This window comes from Nicotiana tomentosiformis, chromosome 8 (assembly GCF_000390325.3).
Source record: "Nicotiana tomentosiformis chromosome 8, ASM39032v3, whole genome shotgun sequence".
Classification (NCBI taxonomy): Eukaryota; Viridiplantae; Streptophyta; class Magnoliopsida; order Solanales; family Solanaceae; genus Nicotiana; species Nicotiana tomentosiformis.
In genome coordinates, this window is record NC_090819.1 from 122915534 (window position 1) to 122930509 (window position 14976).

At 36.9% G+C, this 14976-nt stretch overlaps 1 protein-coding gene across 1 annotated transcript; it reads right to left on the reverse strand.

Annotated features, from left to right (window-relative positions):
• Positions 1 to 13892: 13892 nt before the first annotated feature.
• On the reverse strand, positions 13893 to 14312 carry LOC138898082 (uncharacterized). The gene has a single exon (XM_070184117.1). The coding sequence runs from the start codon at positions 14310 to 14312 to the stop codon at positions 13893 to 13895; it is 420 nt and encodes a 139-aa protein (XP_070040218.1).
• Positions 14313 to 14976: the final 664 nt, after the last annotated feature.

A 14976-nucleotide genomic window follows, 5' to 3' on the forward strand; every position in this document is an offset into this window, starting at 1 on the left:
TCAGACAGAGTAATTCATCATTTTCTTGAAACCCATCATTTTCAAAAAACCGCGGGGAGTGCGATTTTTCTGGTACTAATAAACCCAGACTATCCCATGGCAGCCTAGCGAAGCCTCCTATTTCCTCTAAGAGAGGGGTCATTTCTCTATCACCAAAGTGGAAGACAACTCTTTTCTAATCCCAAAACATAGTGGCGGCCTCAATCAATGCGTTATTTGGCCGAATGTTCAATAAGGAAGGTAAATTTTTGAGGACCCTTTTCACATGATTCTTGTCACTAGGTGAGAGGTTGTTCCACCAATCAAGCAGAAAAGGTGGGATGTTTTGAACCATGCCGAACCTGGGAACTTCGTGCCTCATTTTCTGCAAAACAAATAGAGTTAGACCTTTCCCCCTCCGGGTCTGACTATTTACACATTAATGATAAACATATCGGCATGTTTTCTCCAAGTAATGCACATAACGTGATGGTGTCCAATGAGATTATGGAAATCCCGTCGGACTTTGGATAAGGCTTATCTTAGTGGATTATCGTGTGGACAGCGTTCTAACCCGTACTAGGTTTGACATGATGCATGCACATTTGATATTGGAGTGAGGTTTCTAGAAGGGTCTAGACCGGTACCCTCAAGTGGACAACTTGAGAGGGAAAGACACGGAACTGTCGACTGCATCGCTGATCGACTAGTTATACTGCAAATAAGCCTTTCCAAATTAAAAGGGTAATTTTTGGAAGAGCACGGAAACTCATCAAGTGCTGCTATGGTATTAGTTGGGCATGAGTGGAATATGATGTGGAGCATGCTTTATGCAAAGATAATAACACATTGCCAAGTATTTGCATGATAAATATGTAAAAAACGGTAAATACAGTATTAAGGTAAAACATAAAAGAGAGACAAAGGAAGAAGTTGGTCTGTGGAATATATGAGAGAATGTAATAAAGCAAACAATATAGTAGTCTTTAAACAAATGAAGAACAGTAGAGCAAATAAGGGCGAATAGGGAAAGGGATGTGCATGTTGTAGAAAATAAAGGTGGAGAAGGGAAGGGACGTACATGGTTTTAAACAAGTAAAGGTGAACGGGAAAGGGATGTGCATGTTATAGAAAATATAACAAATAAAGATGGAAAAGGAATGTGCATTTTAAAACAAAGAAAGCTAATCCACATAAGACAAGTTCATTATGGTAAGAGCCTAAGAGTAAATCCCTAGCAGAGTCGCCATGCTGTCATGCCCCGTTTTTCTCGTGAAAAGAAAGCGGGCTTCGACGTTGTGACAACTTCTTTTTAGGATAGGAAATAGAATGATAAAGGAGTAGAGTCCCCACCTAATGATAAAGGAGTAGAGTCCCCACCTATTATGCAACTGACTCTATTTTACTAATCAACTTTACCAAAGATCGGGTAAGGGCTCAAGTTGCCTCAAAGAGAAGGTATTAGGCACTCCTCGAGGTCCACCACTGTGGGTCCCGACCGAACTTAAGATTATGTAGATTGTGATTAAGCTAGGTGATCAAATAAACAAAGGGAATTCAGAAGTCAGAGAACTTTATTACAACATCAGATCTTAGTGCGAGTATAGGGATACAACTATTTAGTTCTAATAACAACATATAAAGAGGAGGGGGGGGGGATCCTTAGTTTTTTAGCCTAAAGGATCACCCCGTGTAACATAAATAATACTTCGTAACTCCCTCAAGATGGGGTGTTACTCGCATTATTCAGCGGGCACAGATTATCATCTCCTGCTACCCGATTACTATGTTAAAGTTGTTACCTAAAGAGCACTAATTCAATTATAAGTCGTACCTTATGCGTGCACTACCCGTCCCATACCTATGGTCCAGGAGGGAATTGGACCTCTATTTAGGGTGGTTCTATACTTAAACTTAGGCTGCTCAAAATGATAAAACTAGTCGACATACAAAATACATTGGACTTCAAATATGGCAATAAAGAGGGGGCTCAAGTTTGCCTCCGCACTTAAGCAGTAAATGCATGCAAACACATATGCCAATCAGGAATCTGCAGAATCCTATAGACATGATTTCTAGGCAATCAAAGTATGCAAGTAATTTTGGATGCAGGATATAGCTTATAGACAGAAACATGCGGGTATCATAAGTTAATTGTTGAGAGTTTTAAGTTACCAATCCTATATGTGTGATGCCTAAGTGATCTACGTAACTGGGTACAACAGAATCTTCTAGGGAAAGAGTCCCAGAATTATTCGTACGACGTGTATGAAGCAGTGTTTGAATGGTCTAGCATTAACTAATTATAACGAGCAATTATTTCCTATAGGCAGGTTGTCTAATGCATAGTACTTTAGAGCTTATTTTATTTATACTTAATCCTATAAACAAGATTTCTAATGATCAATGTGGTACAATAGCAAATGAAGTGGTCAAAATCCTATAGGCATGATTTCTACTGAATAACTGAAGTGAATTGCAGGAAAATTCATTTGTTCCTATAGGCAGGTTTCTTATGCGGTTGAAGGCAGTCATGCAAATTGAAAGAGTGCTCACTTCCTATAGGCATGCTGTCTATAAACACGTAGCAGTAGACATAGAATTTGAACTCATGTTTAATAGTAAACAAGTAATGTGTGTGTGTGCTCCCCCTAAGGGAGTTCAGATCCCTTTCAATGAGACATAACACCAAGCGTTGCACCACTTGGAAAAACCAATATAGATATACAGTACATGACAGGGAAATAGAGTATTAGGGATAGTTTTGGAGGTTGAGAGAATGACTAGGTCCAAGACCTAGTGTGTCATAGTTCACAAGGGTCTCAATTGGACCCCGAGCAGTGCACACACTAGGGAGGTCAACAATAGGACCTAGATAGCCTTGGCTATTAACCGGCTAAGAATGAGAATTCAAAATAGCATGAGTAGAAAATAAGGAGAGTGGATAGTGATAGAGGGAAATAAATTAAGTACTACACCAAGTTAAGCATACAGAGCAACTAAGCAGGCCAGTAGGTTCAGCAAGATAGCAAAGCACCTCATAGATAGTCTCATATTGAAAGAAATTGGGGAAGCAACAGGTTTGCAAGATATACATAGATTATCATTCAACCAATTGAGACCTAAGAGGTTCAGATAAAGCTAAGCATGCATCTTAGGGTCATACTAATCAGTATTTAGATATTGTGATAAACACTGGAAGAGGCAAGATATCAAATGAACAAAAACAGACTGGAAAACATATTAGCATGGAAGCAAGATCATAGTTGAGGCAAAATGGAATGTTTATCTTTAAATCCTAAGTGATGCTAGGGATCACGGTAGCAAGGAAAACATGTTTAGAGTAAACCTTAAAGCAGTGTTCCATATAGTTGTGGCTAGAGCACAAAGAACAATCAATCAGACACAAGACTCAACACTAAATGATTCATTAAAAGTAAAGGGAGGTTTTCATAGAGTTGTAGTAGTATCCAAAGAAAGGTATGAAGAAATTCTATAACTAACAACATATAGCCACAACAGTCATATACAGATAAAAATAGGCATGCATTGAAACTCAAAACTGAAACATATTCAGAAGCTAGAGGTACAAAACTGATTCCACAAGAAAACAAAGAACCAATATAGAAGTGAAGACCATGGTGAAGAACACATACCAGCCTAACACAAACTAAGGACAAAGTAGAAACTATCTCATTCATTCAACTATCATAGGATGACGAAAGAGTATTGAGCATTATCATAAAAGTGCAATATCAAGGATTCACAACTAAATCATACTCATATAGTGCAAACATATATAGGCATGCAGAAAGAAAGAAAGAAAACTACCATTGCAAGGGTTAAAAGCACTAACCAGTAGCAGAATTATACGAGAAAAAGAATAGTAAAAAGCTTAATAGCAAGAACCCTAGATCTCCGATGCTTCAGAGTTCACAAGAGCCTCGAGAAGGGCTCCGAGTAGTGCTTGCACCGAAGGAGGTCGTTTAATGGCCTTGGCTTTCAGCCGACCCAGAATTCAACAGTTTCAAAAAATATTCAAGTGCAACACAGTGAATGAGTTAGTGAAAGAGGAGAATAATGAAAATAATAGCAATGATTAGGTGATTCCCCCCGGTCTCCCTAAGGGGTTTTAGGGGAAGGGTTTATACAGTAGCAGATTTAACACATAAAATAGGGAAACACGGTAAATTATACACATAATAAGAAAAATATGGCATGCCAGAATCAATTAGAGTCAATTTAGGGCAAATAATACATAGAATAGGAAGTTCAGTAAATTAAACGGAGAATAAGGAAAAATAACATGCAAATAACACTTAAAATAAGGGAATACAATATATTGAACAGAGAATAAGGAAAATATCGGTCAAACACGAGAAAAGAAAGAGTATCAATCGAAAATCAGTAAAGGAATAAAAAGAAAGTTTCAAACCCTAGTTGGGACTGACGACTTGAATCGAACCAATATTGTAAGAATTGTTCAATATAACATGTATATAGACGAAAGATCGTCCAGATCTTCACAGAATCAAAGTAAATCGGTCCGTTCTTGAGAAGTAGTTCTTGCCAAAAATAGGGCAAGAACTAAGTAACACCATAAACACGCGTATAATGATATAGTATCACAAGAGGCGACGTCTCAGGAGAAATGGGGTTAGGGTTTCTGGGTTGGGGTTAATTAAAAAGGGCTGGTTTATTAGGGGTCGTTGATCATGTGAGATCAACGACCAAGATGAGAGAATGAGGTTGGGCGGGTTGTTTAAACGGGTATGGGTAGTGGGTTGCTGGGTATTTTAAAAGGGGTATCTTGGTTTTGGGCCTAGGGTAATTGGGTAGATTGGGATAAGGTCTAGGTAGTATTGGGTCCGAAAAATAGGTAAGAAATTGAGCTATTAATTAAATACCCCAAAATTTGTCAAAATAATTTATGAAAAATGCTTAATAAATGATTGAAAATATTATTTATGCACTGAAATGCTTAAAATAATAACTTTGTATTATAAAAATATAAATTTGCTATTTTTACATAAATAATATAGAATAAAAAGCCTTTATGTATGAATATAGGCCATTATTGTAAAATTAGATAAATAGCTTAAAAATGCTAATGTAATTATATGAAATGTAATAAAATATTTGTAACATATATTATATGTGCAAAAATAATAATTTTAGGTAACTAAGGCATCACAAAATAATTTAAAGGGATAATTACTAAATATTTATATAATTTAAATGCAAGAAATTTAATTTAAAGCTCTAAAAAATTATGCACAATTATAGAAAATGCTTGTATAGGTTTGTAAACTAAATATTGATGCAAATATGATATTTTAAAAGTGTATATGTATTTTGAAAAATATGAGGGAGAAATTGGGTATCAACAAGGGATGCAACCCAACTTCGACTCAAACTCTGACAAGATGTTCAGGGAAGTTTTCCTTACCTCTTGCTTTTATTTGTGTGTCATCTAGACATAACACAATTTAAAGTGTGGGTGGGGATGTATATATGTATAGAAATAAATGTCTATGTGTATGTGTGTTTTTGTAATTCATTTGATTGAAAATTTTAAATTTTTTGACTTTTCCCGACGATGGATGTCATTCGAAAGGTTTCTTGAGAGATTAAGTCAAAAGAAAAAGACAAAAGATTTTTTTTGTAGCGTCTGAATTCCCCCTTGGTTTTTCTTTATGCCGCAGTTATTTTTCAAGATTTTTGTTTGAACCAGGTGTAGTTAGTTTTTATTTTTTTAGGAGTAGAAAACCTTGTGCTGTGATATAAAATGAAAGACATATGTCTTGACTGTATTATGCCTTGAAAATAGTAAGTGCTTTAGTTGTGACGCTTAGGCTCAGCTTTTGACTCTTGTATAAGCACCTTAAGTTGTATGATCTTAACTTTGCTTAACTGCTTTGACTAGAGTGTCTCGATGAGTCCGATACCGAGTGAGTTATGTGCCATGTGTGTGTGAGGTTTCTTGTATTCTGTAAATTGCATTTGGGGTTTAGAACTTGTCCCGTGTGTTTGTAAAGCGAAATAGTAGTTTTATTTAGTTTTGGAAGTGATATAGGCATTTCTTTGTTGAGCCAGCTATATATTTTACCCACCAAATTATTATGTATCGTAATTAACCCCGTTGAACCTGTAATCGTGTTTCTTTGGTAACCACATTACAAGCCTTACCCTTTTGTTTGAATTGACCATCTATTTGAACCATTATCTCTCGTGAGCACTTGTTGTTGAACTTGTCTGTCTTCATGTTAGAGATCATGCTCAGGCTTTATTCATGTTCATATTATTTGTACTAAGTCATAGAAATTATTGTACATGTTTACCTCAGTCTATATTATTTGCTAATATGTTGTAATACTTGATGTGGGTTGTGTTCCCTTATTTGTTGATGATGGTGAGGCTAGTGAGGTACATGATTGAGTGAGGCCGAGGGCCTGATTGTGAGGATATTAATACCATAGCACGTGAGTTGTCCGCGTAGCACGTGAGTTGACCGTGCGGGTCCGGGTATTGATACCATAGCGCATGAGTTGTCCGCGTAGCACGTGAGTTAACTGTGCGAATCCAGGTATTGATATGATGGCACGTGAGTTGTCCGTGCTTAGCGCTTGGTCTTTGGGAGCCCCTCCGGAGTCTATACACATCCCCAATGAACGCAGAGTGTTGAGTGCGAGTGCTGAGTGATGGAGTGACATTGCTGTAAGGTTGCATTTACTTTTGCTGTTGCTGCATTTACCTGTTAATTTTCCTTGTAGTCTTACTAATTTATGAAATTACCTGCCTACTCATGTTTGTACTTAATTGTGAAAATAATAATTGGATTATTCTGCTTAGATCGTCGCTACTGCTCAGTTCCTTAGTTATTTATGTTACTTGCTGAGGTGGTTGTACTAATTCTACACACTGTACTTTATGTGCAGATCCAGGTAATTTAGAAGCCGGCGATGGTTGAGTTCAGGCCGTCTATCTTTGGAGACTGCAAGGTAGATGTTAGCGTCCGCAGTACCTTGTTACTCCTCTTGTCTTTTCTTCTTTTGGACAGTTAGACAGTTTATATATCTTAGTTCATAGTTTTAGATGCTCATGACTTAGTGACACCCCGATGTTTGGGGCTCGTTTCCGTATTTTCTATATTATATTTAGAGTTAATTTAGTTTATGAGAAATTCAAATGTTGGTATTGTTTTATTAAATTCTTATAATCGATTTAGTAGTAATATTTTCGGAAATAGGCTTGCCTTGTAACACGATAGGCGCCATCACGACCATGGTTAGATTTTGGGTCGTGACAAGACCAATCCATTACGAATTCTTGCATATCTTCACCGAGCTTAAATTGGTTCATATTGTGAGGTTGAGACTTAATCGGGAAAGGAGTTTCTACTAAACAATTGTACTGATAATTAAGTGAATTCGAAAGACTCACTTGAACATTAGAAGTGAATTATCTAGAGTTAGATTCCGAACAATTATCTTGCACCTATCCTATCAACCCATAATTTCTCCCATTGATAACTTCCTTGCTTATCTTTGTTGCGATTGTCATTAGTTTATAGCTTTAGATTCTTAGTTAATTGTAGTTAGAATTCCTATATATCTCCATTGTTGATCCTCCGAGATAGCAATCTAGCTACAAACTACGATAATACTATTTAAATCCAATCCCTGTGGATACGATATTTTACTATACTATCTTTGACTAGCGAGCACAATTTAAGTGTATTTTTTGCGCTCGTCAGTAATCCGGTTAAATCAATATTTATGTGATCGTCTTTATGAGATAAAGATTAGTTGATCTTATTAATTAAATCACATATATAGATGATGCATATATAGATATGATCATTGAACCGACTCATTGGATGTTTCCTAATGGTTAGAATTACCATAAACTGTCAATAGGATATTCTCTTGAAGAATGTGGTGTAAGAGTTTCCTTTGACTTGAGATCGTCATAGTAATTGACAAGTTATTTATTGTACTTTGATACTAGACACCTATGGCCCTATGACGATAGTTGAAAGGATATTGGGTATGATTAAACGCTTGTTGAATTAGTGATTGATTAAGATGGAATCTGTCAACTCTTGGTAATGAGTTTAAGCTCCATGTTGTCATGAATTATAAACGACCAAATTAAGACCTTGGCCTGGGCAATTGATGAAAAGAAGAAAAGAGTTTCTTGGGTCATTCATTGGTCGATTATATTTGACATGAACACATAGTTGGTCGCATTGGGATTTGACAGTTGAACCATATCCCAGGGTGACTCAGAGTTATAAGGACAGAAGGAAATTGTAACATACCGCACCTGGACGTTAGGATACGTCGTAGTAAATCCATATAAACTTGAAGGGATTAAGGTTACTCATGTGGTTATAGGGGATTTATGACAGTGTTAATAAAGACCCCGTAATTTTGACAACCTTTTAGTAAGGATTTGATAAGTTTGCTTTTATGTAGTTATTGTTATTTTTACTTTTCGGCTGTGCATTAAATTAAGTACACGATATGTAGAAGTTTATAAATGAGATTTTTCTTTATTAGCAAAATAGAAATTATTCTCATAAAGCGAGAAAGTTATTTTTTTATCGTTTTATGAACTTATAGTAGAAAATATTGTATTTTGATATTATGTTGGAAAAAATTAGAATTTGATATGATATAGTTTTTTTAATCAATGTCCTAAACTTTATAAAATATTAACATATTTATTTTGTTACCAAGTAAAATAATTACCAATCAATAGATAAGTTTTAAAATACCATTAGCTACTTATTTTACTAGATAAGTATTAACTTTTTTTGGAATAAGGTATTTTATCAAAGTAGTTATAGTAATCTGTTTAAGAGACTTCCTAGTGCTACATGACAGGTGATGATATTTTACTCAATTAGAAAGTAGTGGAGTTGGTAGGACAAATTATTTCAATATATATATATATATATATACTTTGATTTCTTCTACACTAAGAATTTTACTTTTGCAATAGTTTGGTGATGGGATGTATTTTAGCCGAACATATCCTCTATATACATAGTGTTTAAGACACTTAAAGGGGGAATCGTTAGATACATATATTTACACTCCAGCAACTACGTGGGGGAGAAACTCTATCTTGCTCATCCCTTTTTCCCTAAAGCAGTGAAGTGCTCAAAGTTTCCTTCTATGTACAACTTCTCCATATTTTCATATATCTAGTTAAGGTAAGTTTTATTTAAAGGCATGAAATTGTTGAGAACTCACGGGACGGTGATCGAAAGCCGTGAGTTCAAGTCATAGTAATTGTATAAATAAGTTATGGGCTCCTTTCATATGGTATGGAGATTGGTGGTGGTGTGGTAGCTCGTGTAGAGCTTGGTTGTTAATAAAAGGAGGTCGGGGTGTGGAGTACACCATTGTATAGAGCCTCGAGAGCTTGTCGCTCTTTGATTGCTTGGCGATAGTGTTGGCATAGCGGTAGTTTTTAGTGGATGTTGGGGTTGTGTTGTTATTATTATGCTTTGTTAATTTGAAAGAAGAAAGTGTATAAAGCTATTATATACGAGTATATATTGGTTGTTGTTGGCTATAATAACTTGTGGGAAGTCATATAAATAGGGGAGGTGCTACCCGTTTTATTTTAAAATAGGTCGTGATCGACATATAATAGTTACGATGCTTAAAAGATAACGATAGTATCGTTTCTCTTATTGTAGACTAAGAAGTCGTGACCTTTGCATAGCTTGAGGTTGGACAGCATATACAAGGTATGTGAGGCTACCTCTTTCTTTCTTTTGCACGGCTACGATTGTACGTAACATAAACAAACGAGCTTCCAAAGATACTCTACTCATAGAAGCTAGCAGTACTTACATTGTTTCCCTTCTTATGGAAAGATTCATGTTGATGTTGCTTCTCTTATTTTTATGTACCAAATGTTGTTAGTATTCCCTGAATCCTATAATATGTATGATGGCGAGTTAGATCCTCTAATAACGTAAACGAAGGTTACAGACCTAACGTAACTTCGAAAGGTTCATAATGTAATTCCATAAGTCCAGCATGCATTATATGTATGTACCTATTTTACTCTACCGATCCACGCTATAGTCGGTCGGATATGATACATATTGTGCAACCACTGATTAGTTGAATTTTACCGAGCCTTATGATGGCCGGGTATGTTTTTACCGAGTCTATTAGGGCCTGGTACGATATGATGATGATGATACCTATAGAGGCGTATGTTTTTAAAGATATATATATATATATATATATATATATATATATATATATATATATATATATATATATTATTTTATTTTATTTTTTTATTTTTATATCATGCATTTCATGTCAGTCGCCCTCAGAGGCCCTCAGATGTTACAGGTGGTATTTTATCTATCTCTTCTTACATTAATGTTCTTTTTTTTAACCTCTAACATGTATATTAAAAATACAAGGAGGGGGGCATAAACCAAAACCTCCGCAAGACTTAGTACAGAAGTAGCAAAACTTGTCTTGAACATTAAGTAGAAATATTGATATCGTATTGATCTCGAAACTTAAAGATGGTGTGCACTGGGGCACTTGTATGACGTAACAATAACTTTGTGCCCAAGGCACTACGCAACATGGAGGTTGTATAGCTTAAAATGATAACACCATCATACCTCCATGTGTGAGAGCATCATCCTAAGGTGGATCAAAGTACCACCCTGAATGTTTAGTAGTTTTAATTCTGAAAGAGGGGATTTGCAATCTATCCATCCTTATTGCTCCTATAGCTTCACTAGGGAGGTCAGCTTCATGGAAGTACATGCATTCATCATCCAAAGTTGTTGCATATTTGGCCAAAGAATCTGCCACATGATTTCCTTCCCTATAACAATGTTGTACTTTGATTCCATGTTGTGTGATTTTCTCTTGGATTTTACCAATATCCCTTTGTAGTCTCCAGGGAATATTAGTTGTGCCAAGAATCATGTTAACTACTAGCATTGAATCAAGTTCTAGGATCAACCCCGCAAAACCTTGTTGGCAACATCACAATGTTCCCTGAAGAGCAGCATGTGCTTCTAAGAAGTTGTTAGTTGAGAATTGTATTGGAGTTGCAAATGCCCTTACCAAATGACCATTTCTCTTCCTAATGTCGCTTGCTCCTGCTCTCCCTTGTACTGCCATATAACTTCCATCCGTATTTAGTTTTCAGGTATTCTCCTCTGGTCTGAGCCATTTGACCATCCTACATCTGAGACATGGCTTGTAGGATTCTGAAATGTCACATACCGTGTGCCAGCTCCAACCCCAATCCATTTGGCTGAACCTTTTTCGCATCGTAATTTTGACCTGGAATAAAATTTGTTGGCAGATTCTAGCAACATTGGTGGACTTGCTGCCATACGTTTTAGCGCACCTTGCTTTCCATAATTCCCAGCAAGTGATGGTAGGGGTGATCTGGAGGAGAAGTTTGTATACGATGTTTGTAGCATGTCTATTCCACCAATGCTTAATAATATTCATAATACTCATACCTCTGACATGAATACCCAGAGGTTTAGAAATGAGGTTCCAAACCTTGAGAGCACATTCTCCTGACGCGAAGACATGATTGTGAGTTTTCTGCCTTTGGATTCTACAGCAAGTGCATCGAGAGACCGTGTTGAAGCCAAAAAGGTGGACCGTGTCATCCAGAGGTAGCTTCCTCTTCATCATTCTCCAACAGAGAAAGGAGATCTTAAAAGGAACTACATTACACCAAACATTAGCTAAGAATGAAGTTGGTTCATGTTTCTGCCTTAAGACTTGGAAAGCACCGGCACAGGAGAAGGTCCCATGAGGATTTAGAGTCCAGATAGCTTTGTCTTTACATTGAGTGTCTCCGATTTCCACTTTTAAAATATTAGCAACAAAATATTGTGGTACAGTGCTTTCGAGGAGGTCTGAGTTTCATGTACTGTTTCGGATGAAGTCGCAAACTTTTTTATTGCCAGGCTTATTGCTAGAGTTACATAGTTGATGTATGGGGCCTAGGTTGGACCAGTTGTCCCACCAGAATAGTATGTTGCCCTCATTTACCAACCACATAATGTTGTGCTCTATTTGTTCTCTGATTTGTAGTAGGGTTCTCCAAATACTAGAGTCTTTTGTATTTTGAACTTTAGATATAGGGTTAGATCTAGGACAATACTTGGCCAGAAGAAATTCAGTCCATAGATTATCTTCACTTCTAAACCTCCACCATCTCTTTGCTTCAAATGAGCTACATATATCTTGCAATCTTTTGAAGCCTACACCTCCCTCTGAGTAAGGATAGCTCATGTTACCCCAAGAGCTCCAGTGATGTTTGTTCTTCCCTTCATTCTGACCCCAGAAGAAATTAGATAAATACATTTCAATTTGCCTTATTATGGTCTTGGGTGGTACCATGGCAGCTAATAGATAGAAAGTTTGAGATTGCAAAATATGATTTATAATAAGAGCTTTTCCGCCCATGGAAAGGAATTTTCCCTGCCACCCCCTGCTTTCTGTAGAACTTTGGTTGCTAAGCTTGAGAAGTAACACACTTTCTTCCTTCCCACATAAATTGGACAACCCAGGTACGCCCCGTCCAGTTCCTTATCCTTCTGCTGATTCTCCTATCACAATTTTTATGCATCAAGAAGAAGCTTTCTCTTTGTTGATTTCCTGACCAGACGCCTCCTGGTACTCATTAAGCACATTCATGATGAGCTTTATTAACTTTTTGTCCCCTGAAGTAAAGAACACTAAGTCATCAGCATAGCTTGAATGATTGATCTTAAGCCCTTTAGGATTCATAGTAAACCCCGTGAATCTTTCATTCTCATGAAGTTGATTCAAGGCTTTAGACAACGCTTCAACAACTAGAATAAATAAAGCAGGTGATAAAGGATCCCCTTGCTTTAGTCCTCTAGAAGAGACAAAGAAACCATTTCTGGTTCCATTAATTAAAATAGAGTATCAATTATTGGATAATAATCTGTGAATCAGTTCAATAATCCCTTCTGCAAACCCCAATCTTCTTAGAACTACTGAGAGGAAGTTCCAGCTGAGCTTGTCATAAGCCTTTGACATATCGAGCATGATAACTATATTTCCTCAAACACTGGCATTCTTAATCCCATGCACAATCTCCTGAGTGAGAAGTATATTTTCAGTTATCTGTCTGCCCTTCACAAAGCCTGTTTGATTTTCTGAAATCAACTGTGGTAGCATAGGGGCGATTCTCATGGTCAACACCTTTGAGATTATCTTACTAGAAAAATTACAGAGACTGATAGGTCTTAATTGCGACAATGTGGTAGGCGATGTCATTTTGGGAATGAGTATCAAGTTTGTATGTGTGAAGAACTTGGTAAGGTATGCTCCTCCAAACACTGCCCTCACAAAGTTGCAGACATCAATTATGATAATTTCCCAGCAAGTCTGATAAAATTGACCATTAAAACCATCTGGACCCGGCGAGCTATTTGGATCCATCGAGAAAACTACATTCTTTATTTCTTCTTCAGATGGTATCTTTGCTAGTTCTTCATTATCGTCCTGATTTAGAATAACATTTACATTTCTCACAATGTTCATATCACTGTCATTGGCAGGCTGCGTGAAGAGTTCACTGAAGTGTTCAATTATTGTATCCGCAATAGATGTGTTTCCCTCTTTCCATTATCCTCGCTCGTTCTTGATTTTGAATATGTGTGACCTCCTCATCCTCTCTTTTATGACACTGTAGAAGTATTTGGTGTTGGTATCTCCCCCTTCTGCCTTTTTTAATCTTGCCTTCTGCTTCAGGATGGAATCTTGCATTTTTAGCCAACTGATGTATTCTGCCTGTGCTTTGTTTAGAGCTATTCTGTTGGCATCTGATTCATTAGCTTCATATAATCCTTCTAATTAGCTAATGTCCTCCTCCAGCTTCTTAACATTTTGGAAAACATTCCCAACTGACTCCTTAGACCATGAAGTAAGGCCTTTAGAGACTGCTTTTAATTTTTGTTGAAGTTTCCACAATGAATTTCCTCGTACTTCCATTGACCATATTCCCTCAACAATGCTAAGGAAGCCTTCAGATTCTGTCCAAAAGTTAAGGAATTTGAAGTATTTTACTGCCTCAACCTCCTCGTTACCACTTCTGAACAGTATCAAGCTATGGTCTGATCCTGTTTTGTCTATATGATCCACCCTATTAAACTGATAAGCCTCCGCCCAATCTTCATTTATCAACACCCTATCCAGCCTCTTACTGATCGTCCTCCTCCTTCTTCTGCCATTACACCATGTAAAGGGGTAGCCATTATAGCCAACATCCGTCATAATACAATCATCCATGCATTATATGAACTCAATACTCTTACTCAAAGTATGTGGAATCCCCCCTTTCTTCTCCTCTGCTACCATAATGGAATTGAAGTCCCCCAAAATTGCCCAAGGACCATTCACCTCCTCATGAATTTCACTCAGCCTTTTCCATAGCCTTCTTCTCTTAACTACTGTTGTTCTTGCATACACCACAGTAATCCACCTTTTCATCTCACCATCATCTACTTCAAAAGAAATTTGTTGTCTGCTACTATTAATCACTGTACAATTTAATGTGGACCTCCAAAAGTACCAAATCTTTTTGTTAGAATTCACATTAGCAAAGTCAAATCCCAAAATTATTCTGAATTCCTCCACTTGATTAGCAACAAGAAATGGCTCCTGTAATGCTACAAAATCCACCCTACATTTCCCTACCAATATTTTGAGTATTTCACATGCATCCTTTGACTTCATACCCATAATATTCCAGTTTATGATGTTAATCATTTAAAACTGATGGGGTTGTTGTAGAGCACCTTAATATTTCTTGGTTGTAGGAGGCTTGGATTGGCCTCCTTCCCCTTTGAGCTTATTCATTCTGGAGCCTCTTGGTGAGAGCCCCTATTGTGCGATCACCAGTCTTACCTCCTTCTCCACCAGGTTTATAGGCTCTTTG